The 9,083-nt window shown below is 33.3% G+C and overlaps 1 protein-coding gene across 2 annotated transcripts; it reads left to right on the top strand.

The window, feature by feature from the left end:
- Nucleotides 1-3,881: 3,881 nt before the first annotated feature.
- On the top strand, nucleotides 3,882-8,469 carry LOC108986455 (ribosome biogenesis protein WDR12 homolog). 2 transcript variants are annotated; one of them, XM_035695088.1, is made up of 14 exons: nucleotides 3,882-4,110; nucleotides 4,282-4,385; nucleotides 4,617-4,723; nucleotides 5,177-5,212; nucleotides 5,307-5,392; nucleotides 5,663-5,721; nucleotides 5,787-5,897; nucleotides 5,989-6,111; nucleotides 6,359-6,502; nucleotides 7,070-7,178; nucleotides 7,311-7,447; nucleotides 7,740-7,775; nucleotides 7,853-7,946; nucleotides 8,059-8,469. In XM_035695088.1, the coding sequence occupies exons 1-13, from the start codon at nucleotides 3,948-3,950 to the stop codon at nucleotides 7,943-7,945; spliced, it is 1,308 nt and encodes a 435-aa protein (XP_035550981.1). In that variant the 5' UTR covers nucleotides 3,882-3,947; the 3' UTR covers nucleotide 7,946; nucleotides 8,059-8,469. The 2 variants fall into 2 exon arrangements, with proteins under 2 accessions (XP_035550981.1, XP_018814620.1); XM_018959075.2 differs by having other exon boundaries at nucleotides 4,285-4,385.
- The last annotated feature ends 614 nt before the right edge of the window (nucleotides 8,470-9,083 follow it).

The following is a 9,083-nucleotide window of genomic DNA, read 5'->3' on the forward strand; positions in this document are numbered from 1 at the left end:
CACTATTTCAATTGAATAACATGTATAATACTGTCTAACTGTGCTTATTCTAAATGTATTAAGTAAATGTGCTTGATTCAAATAATGATATTAGAGACTAGGGGTGATCTTGGTTCGGTCCGGTCGTTCCCCATGAGATCGGACTAGACCTATTCGATTCAGGATTTTTCTATCCTAGACTGGACCGAGTTTTGCATAGGATCGGATCAGACCAATCCCTTTTGGTCGGGTCTGATGCGGTTGGTCCATTCGATCTGGACCATGCCCAAAATGGGTCACTCAGCCCAATCCAAATCTAGTTTTTTTTTCCAACCCAATTTTAATTATTTTCGACCCACTTCACATTTTGTACATTTTTTAACTAAAAAATACTAAAAAAACTTGATCTTGATAAGATATATTTTAAAATACAAATAATTTATATGAAATTCACAAGACATTCTAGAATCTGTCAAACATTTAGTTTAGGGATTATGTCAAGCACTTTCCCGGCATTGCTCTTATTCCATATCCGAACATTTCATTACATTTAGTTGATTTCCTTATTACATCATTGTATCCACATTTCACAATAGAACAAATTCCCAACTAGGTTCATAACACAAAACAAAATCAAGACATGAATCGCATGGAAGCTTATTTGCCAACAAAATCAAGACATAATTGCAATAGAACGAGTTCGACATTGACACCAATTAGAACATTTCGAAAGGCATAAACTCATAGAAGCTAAATAATAAATTGTCAACAAAATAGACATGAATCACATCATGAAAATGTATTTCTTGAGAAGTACACTTTGAAATTAAGAACAAAAAAATCAAGAAAAAAGTAAAAGATAGAGAGAGAAAGAGAGAGAGTTAAACGGAAGGGTTGTAAAGGACAATCTGGGGGCTGCGACAGAGGGGCTAGAGAGGGGAGCTGCACAGCATTAGGGTTTTCTTACGGGAGGGGGTAAATTGGAAAATGAATCAACTAATCGTCCGAGAGGGGGGGCGAAGTCTAAGAGGTGGAACGAAACGACGCCGTTTTGATTGAAATTGGACTCAAACGACACTGTTTGAAGGGCGTTAATTTAAAAAAAAAAATAATAACTGGGTGAAATGACGCTGTTTCACAGAACTCAGTTTCAAACTTTATTTTACAATGACTTAAACGATACCGTTTAGATCTAATTTTGTACCAAACGGTGTCGTTTCTTGTTTGGCAGATAATTTGTGTTTTCCATTTATGATTCTTTTATCTTATTGGCACATAAATTAATTAAAAATTTATTTAAATTAGTAAAATTAAAATTAAGTAAACTATTTATTGTGGATTTTTTAATCAACTCATTAAAAAAATAATTAATAATAATTATATTTATGATGTTAAATGTTAATTGCTAATTTGTTACTAACTTAGAGTATGTCAATGTATTACGAATCCATGATAGTGTATTATAAATCTATGATAATTGTCAACATATTAAACTTTTAAGTTTTTACATTTTGTATATGATTAATAAATCATTGTATTGGATATATATAGTTGTAGTGATATTAATACTATACTGTTATACATATATTATGCTATAAGCCTATAACTCTTATAATTTATTAATATATACTAATACTATATAATATACTATTATAGTGTTACTGCTACATATATTATATATATATTATAATGATATAGTGATATTAATACTATATATTATATAATAATAAATTGATACATTGATATTTATACATTATGGAATATATATTATATATTATATAATAAGACGTTGATACTAAATTATTACTACTACTATATACTATACTAATAATGATATTACTGCTATATAATAATATATGGTCATAGTCTCATAGACTCATAGTGATATTAATATTATATATTATATAATAATATTGATTTAGTTATAAATTATGATTATAGTTATAATGATTTAATTTAGTTATAATTATATTGATGATGTTAGTTATTACATTGTTACTAACTTAGAGTATGTCAATGTATTATGATAGTTATAAGTTAATGCATAATGAGCCATATACAACTTCTTACATTTTGTATATGAAGCAGAGCATAAATAATTTAATTATCCATATATATTAGTATTACATCCATAATTGAGAAAGATATAAACTTAACATACTATTACAAATAAGTATAAACTATTTAATTATCCATACTATGATAAATTTATACATATATTATAATTTATACTATAAATCCGAATATATTATAATCTGTTAATATATTAATATATACTAGTAGTCTAGTACTATATATTATAGTTAAACATTAAAGAATATAATAATACATTGATACTAAATGTGTATAGTTATAGACTTATAGCGATTTAGCTATTATGATTATTATAACTATATAATAGAATATGGTGTTAGTATTAGATTATTAGTATAGCTATATATTAGTAACATTAGTTACAGTGATTTAGTATAACTATATTAATATAACTATAACTATAGTCTATGTTAGATTATTAGTATTTATTTGGATTAATTACATGTTGCTCCCTCAAACTTACACTCAATTTATAATGTGCATCCGAAATTAATAATTGCATCAAAATGGACCCTCGAACTTTAAAAAATTCTCACTCCCCCATTCCATCTACTAGCAGCGTCAAATCTAACGAAAATTCAATGCAAAGATGTAATTTTCATCTAATTTATTATCATCGATCATATAAAATATAAAACAATACATGATATCAATTAATAATAAATCATTAACCATTAACTGTATATAAAATTATTTTATACCTAAGTTGCAAACAAGTATAAATAACCTATGTACACAATGAAATTGTTTGATATTCATTAACCATATATAAATTAATAAAAAAATTATTTAATAATTTATGATTTATTATTAATTGATAACATATATTATTTTATATTTTATATGGAAAATGATAATAAATTAGATAAAAATTACATATTTACAATGAATGTTATGCAGATGAGCAGCACGTGCAGTAAATTCTCGTTAGATTTAACGTTGCTGGTAGATGGAATGAGGGATTGCGAAGTTTTGAAAGTTCAAGGGTTCATTTTGATACAATTATTAGTTTTGGAGGTACATTATGAATTGAATAAAAGTTCAAAAAGACAAAGTGTAATTAACCTTATTTATTTTTTGATACCATATTAGAGCCTACACTCTAGACTATTAGTATTAGTATAAAATTATAAATATTAGTATTAATTAATAATTACTTAATAATGAGTTAGTGATATGATTATGTTAGATAAAAATTTATATAATTAATATATATAAATTATAAAATATTTTTATTTTTATTTTTTATTTTCATTCGGTCTGGTTCAGGGTGAAAAACCCCGGGACGGGATCGGACCGAAAACTTTCTGTCCTATAAAATTTGGATTGAGACCAGCCGAACCCAGTCCCGGGTCGGTCCGGTCTGATCCGAAATGACCAGTCCGATCGATTTTTTCGATCTAGACAGGTCGAATCTCACCCCTATTAGAGACCATAGTCCTTTTAATTTTAACTTTAATATCCAAAGTTATTTACTTGAATGGAGATCAAACCACGTGTGAGTTCATTTTATATCCTTTTCTCAAATTAAAAAATGTGATAAACTATATTTTATTTTTATTTTGTTTAACTATTATATTTTCAGAATTTTTTAGTTTTTCATTTACTAGTATCCCATTAATAAAAAATATATATGAAAATATGATATAAAAATAGTGAATATTATTTGAAGAAAAGGAGATTTGTGCATTGAATGGTGGAAATTGGAATTGTGGGCGAACGCTGCGTTTTATTCATGAGACTGCTTACTTGCTTAGGTTGTCAACACGGTGCGTATTGGAGCGGTGAATAAAAACTTCTACCTGTGTCGCTAAACCCTTATCATCTGTGTTTCCCTCGCGTGCTCGCACACACAAAACCCTAGCCGTAGAGAGATGGATATCGATGGAGAAGCCGAAGAAAATTCAAGGCGGGTTCAAGTGCGCTTCGTGACAAAGCTCAAACCACCTCTCAAAGCTCCTCCCACATCGATTGCAATCCCTCCGAACCTCACCAGATTGGGCCTCTCCACCCTCGTCAACAATTTACTCCAATCCGGTAACCTGGAAATTATAATTTATATTGTTGATTAATTTAAATAGGAATTTTCGTACTTTTATTTGGGTATCCGCGGAGAGTTGGTCATAAATTTCAGCTAAGCAAAGCTTGTTTTGTTTTAGCGTGATTTGAGATATTGTCCCGTTCTTAAATGTTAGAGCTGATTGCTAGCAGGAAATCCTGATTGGAAACTTGAGCCTTTTGATTTTCTAATCGATGGCGAGCTGGTGCGGATGTCACTTGAAAAGTTCCTTCTTGCCAAGGGCATTTCGGCGGTACGTATGCATGGAAGTTTTTATTTTAGAAACTAGCAAAGTGAAAAATAATTGAACTTGAATCCTTTGACTTCTCTAATATGTGTAATATTATGATGCGAGTAATGTGCAAGCAACTGTGGTTTTTTTTTGGTCGTAAAGTAAAGTATTTTGATGAGTTTATAAATTTCCAAAAATCCCTATAGTTGTTTTTATTTTGATTGCTAACTGGGATTTTCTGGTCCACTACAGGAGAAGGTATTGGAAATTGAATACATAAAGGCTGTGGCCCCACGGAAAGAAGAAGAACCTTCTTTTCATGATGATTGGGTCAGTGCAGTCGATGGTTCTGATCCTAGGTGAGCATGTGAATATGTGACACTGTGATGGGCACTCCAGCAGTCCTTCAATAATGTGGTTCTTGGTATTATTATCAAATCATGATCTGCATTTTTCCTCAATGATCCAGGAATTACACTTTTTGATTTGTTATATTGGTATTACCTTATAAAAGAACTGTTATATTGATATGAGGATGGTAATAATGGAAGGCCCTAAACATACTCCATATTTAAGGTATAATATTTGTAAAAATACCGAAGGTGGCCATCTTTTCATCAATCGTTAATGCAATACCTTGCTAAGGACAATAGTAGATTCTTTTTATATGTTAGCACATTGCATGAAGTCATGGTGCAGCATTGCTCACGTTAGTGCAAGATAGATTGCCCTGAATAGAGCTATTTTGTCTGCAAATCTGAACCAGAAAAAATTGTTGGTCTTGAGCATTGCTTTAATGTGTTGTTTGGCAGGTTCATTGTGACTGGGTGCTATGATGGTTTAGCAAGGTAATTTTATTATGAATATTTCGTTGAAAACCTGACTAGTTTATCTGTTGTACAGAACTTCACACGTGTGCATAATTTTTTCGTCTTTTTGTAGGCTTTGGAAAGCTTCTGGAGTGTGTACACATGTTTTGGAAGGACATTCTGATGTAGTTGCTTCTGTTGGTATCATCAACCCAGAAGGTATTAGAAAGAGGGATCGATCATCTTTGAAGTTCTTCTTCCTTGCCAGAAATCCCCATATTGTTGCACCAGAACTTGGCCCTCTCTGGCCTCAATGATTTAAAACCTCTGTATGAAGTGATGCAATATTATACATTTGTTTTAATCTCACATGGTCTTAAATTGGCCTCTTCATCTACAATTTTCTCTCAAAAATTCTTCATTCAAATGGTCTATATTCTGGTAGCTACTTCTTTGTGCTGTCAATTTTTAAGTTCTCTGTATATCCAGGTGCTGAGGCTGTTACTTTGGCCACTGCTTCTAAAGATCGCACCCTGAGGCTATGGAAGGTAATTAGGAAAAAATTAAAGCTTTTAAATTTTGAATTTTGATTTCCTGACTAATTACATGACAGTTTGATACAGAGGAGCCAATCAATAATCCTATCAACATAAGGGCATTCAAAATTTTGCGTGGACATAGAGAATCAGTACAGAGTGTTGCAGCCCAGAAAAGTGGAGACATGGTCTGTCTTTGCTCTTTTTGTTATTGAGTTTTATGTTGCCAAGATGATATTTAAGTCGAGCTCATTGTTGTTTTTTGTTGAATTTATGTAGGTTTGTTCAGGTTCTTGGGATTCAACGATCAATTTATGGCGAACAAATGACAATACTGATGGTGATCTTGTCTCAATTAAGAAGAGAAAAGTGAATGATCAAGCTGATGAGTCTCAATTGGAGGTATGCCTGTTTCATGCTCACTTATTGCAACCATTTCACCTTGTTTTCTGGATGCTGCTGTTCAGGGTGGGAATTCATCCTCCAGAGATGTACATTTTGAATCTAAATCAAGTAGTGCTGTTAAGTCTGAGTCTATCTTAAAACTGTACAAAAGTGTAAAATCTTGGCAACAGTTGAATCATCTGGTCGTTGAATTTAAATCTTAATTATTCATCAGTTGAAAAAGTTACTTTTCCTTTGCTTTTAGGGGGAGGCCATGTCTACACTTGTAGGCCATACACAATGTGTATCTTCCGTGGTATGGCCGCAGCATGACACAATTTATTCTGCATCATGGGATCATTCTGTTAGAAGGTGGGATGTTGAGACAGGCAAAGACTTGACAGACATAGTAAGTGAAATTTTTCCTTCAAATGCCTCTGCGTCTCTCTTTGTTCGGATGTATGTGTGCATTCATGCTTTTCTGCTATCACTGCAGTGCTTTCCGTTTAAAGCATATTTCTCCTTGCGTTGATTAAGTCAGCTCTTCATTATATCTTTCCGAACCATTTTGGGCAGTTCTACACAGAAATTGAGAATACGTGTATCACTTAGAAAGGTTATGGTGTATGTTTGGCTGTTAAAGTTCTAGAGGCAGGCTTATGTTGGATCACTTAGTGTTTCTTTTCTTTTGTAGTTGTTGGCTGCAGATCAGAAGAATCTACATCTTTTTCAAGATGCCAATTCTAGGGCTCTTCGCTATGAGTCTTCCTTTTGTTATTCTTAAAACTCAATTGTCTGGAAATAGCAAAGCACATTGTCTTTAGCATTAGATGCATATCACAAGCTGCAGTAGCAACACGTTTCTTTTCCTATATTTACTTTTTCAATACTGCACTAGACCTTATCGAGAAAAAAATACTGGAGTAGAAGTTACTCATTTCTATGTTTATATTATGACCATATCCTCCATGGACAGTTCTGTGGGAAAGTACTCACCTGCATTGATGTTGGAGGTGAGAGTTCTGCTCTCATTGCAGCCGGTGCTTCTGACCCCATTCTTAGGATATGGGATCCTCGTAAACCAGGTATGTTTTTTGAGCAAAGAACTCTCTCTCTCTCTCTCTCACACACACGCGCGCGCACACACATTCACGCACACATACACACATTCACGCACACATACACTTGCAGCTGACGTGAAATTATAATTTTTGAAGGAACTTCTGCTCCGGTCTTTCAGTTCTCATCTCACACTTCTTGGGTTTCTGCGTGCAAGTGGCATAAAAAATCTTGGTTTCATTTAGCTACTGCATCCTACGACGGGAAAGTTATGTTATGGGATCTAAGAACTGCGGTATTGACTTCTCCCCGCTGCTAATTTTTGGGTCTTGTTTGGATACAAAAAACTTCTTAACTCATCTCATTTCATCTAATCATTACAACTTTCTCAATTTTCTAAACAAAATATAATAAAAAATTCAACATTTTCAAATCCCAAAATAAAAATAATATCTTAATAATATTTTATTCAACTCTCATCTCATCTCAACTAACTATCTAAACCACCACCGTTGTAATTCATATGCACCTAACAGTGTCAATAGTGGGAAAAATTGTTTTCTGAACAATATTTTGTCCTGTTGCAGTGGCCTTTAGCTATCATTGAATCGCACAAAGACAAGGTAAATTATATTTTGCATTTTTGCTTCATTCGAATAGTGTCTATTTTCGTTATTAAGGTGTTTGTTTGTTAATTCAGGTACTATGTGCGGACTGGTGGAGAGGTGACAGCGTGGTAAGTGGCGGTGCAGACTCAAAGCTCTCCATTTCTTCTGGAATTCCTGTGCTTTAAGGTAAAGATTTATATACATACTGTGCAATTTGAGTTTATAATTTTCATTCTTTTCCAAGCATATGTTATGTTCTGATGCTATCCTCTATTCTCTTCATAATATTCTCCTCTAGTTAAATCAGCTGCAGTCCCGCTGTTGAAAGCTTCAGCATATGTTGAAATTAAATGGGGAAAGAAAGGAATTCTAGTTCTTGCTCTGTTTATGTAATGTAAGCGATTTGATTTCCAACACCATATGGAAGGATTACGACGGCCTTCCCCACTTTTTGTTGTGGCCAGAGTGACATGCCAGTTTTGGTAGAATTGGATCCATTTGCCTTATTGTTAACCAAAGAAAGAAGAAGAAAAACATAGATTGAGAACTATTGTACTGTTTTGCCATTTTGATGCGTTTAAAGAAAGAGTTGCATGTGAAGTGGGAACCGTCTGTGAATTTTTTACATGTTTATGGGAGAAAGGGAAAAGGAAACTTACACCCAATTAAATGTCATTGGCCATGGCAGCGTTTGGTTTGCCCTTCTCTAGCATTTGTCCACTCTCTTACGGCCTTTGCTCATTTTCCCAAAGCACAAAGCTTCTTGAGTCAGATATGTGAAAACTAAGGTTTGCAAGAGAACAATTTGTCTTTAGGATACCACTGTATTCAAATTATTGGGAGTAGATGCAACTTCTAACGCTTATTCTGAATAGGAATTTTGACTTAATTTAAAATAGTCTGCAATTAGGCTGTGGATGCTGATTACCAAGGCAAAAGAAGTTGTTGATGCTGGCCAAATGATAGCTCCTCAAATTCCCATATTTTGGGCAACTTCCATTGCCCATGATGCATGCATTAATACCTTGTACGAGCCCCTCAAGCCATGCAGGCATCGTAATTAAGATATATAACTTAACACAGCTTTTTGAAATCAGTCGTATCATTCTCAGGATACAATCCATCTGGGATAGACACCGAATTAATTTCTGAACCCATGAGGTTATATAATCCTTCCCAGGCCCCATTGCATGCACTCATCATACGCATGTGGCAGAAGTCTGTTTACAAATGTGAATTTGGGTCATGTTTTGCTATTTTTGGAGAGACTCTGGTTCACATGACCACCTTGTGCTGGAAATGGTAAAACTAGAACATGTTCGT

This window comes from Juglans regia, chromosome 10 (assembly GCF_001411555.2).
Source record: "Juglans regia cultivar Chandler chromosome 10, Walnut 2.0, whole genome shotgun sequence".
NCBI lineage: Eukaryota > Viridiplantae > Streptophyta > Magnoliopsida > Fagales > Juglandaceae > Juglans > Juglans regia.

What these genes read in the sequence shown, in the direction of transcription:
- LOC108986455 (XM_035695088.1), top strand. Translation starts at nt 3,948, where the DNA reads ATGGATATCGATGGAGAAGCCGAAGAAAATTCAAGGCGGGTTCAAGTG. An exon ending in TATGGGATCTAAGAACTGCG is followed by an intron (nt 7,448 to 7,739) that starts GTATTGACTTCT and finishes GTCCTGTTGCAG; the next exon opens with TGGCCTTTAGCTATCATTGA. An exon ending in TTGAATCGCACAAAGACAAG is followed by an intron (nt 7,776 to 7,852) that starts GTAAATTATATT and finishes TTGTTAATTCAG; the next exon opens with GTACTATGTGCGGACTGGTG.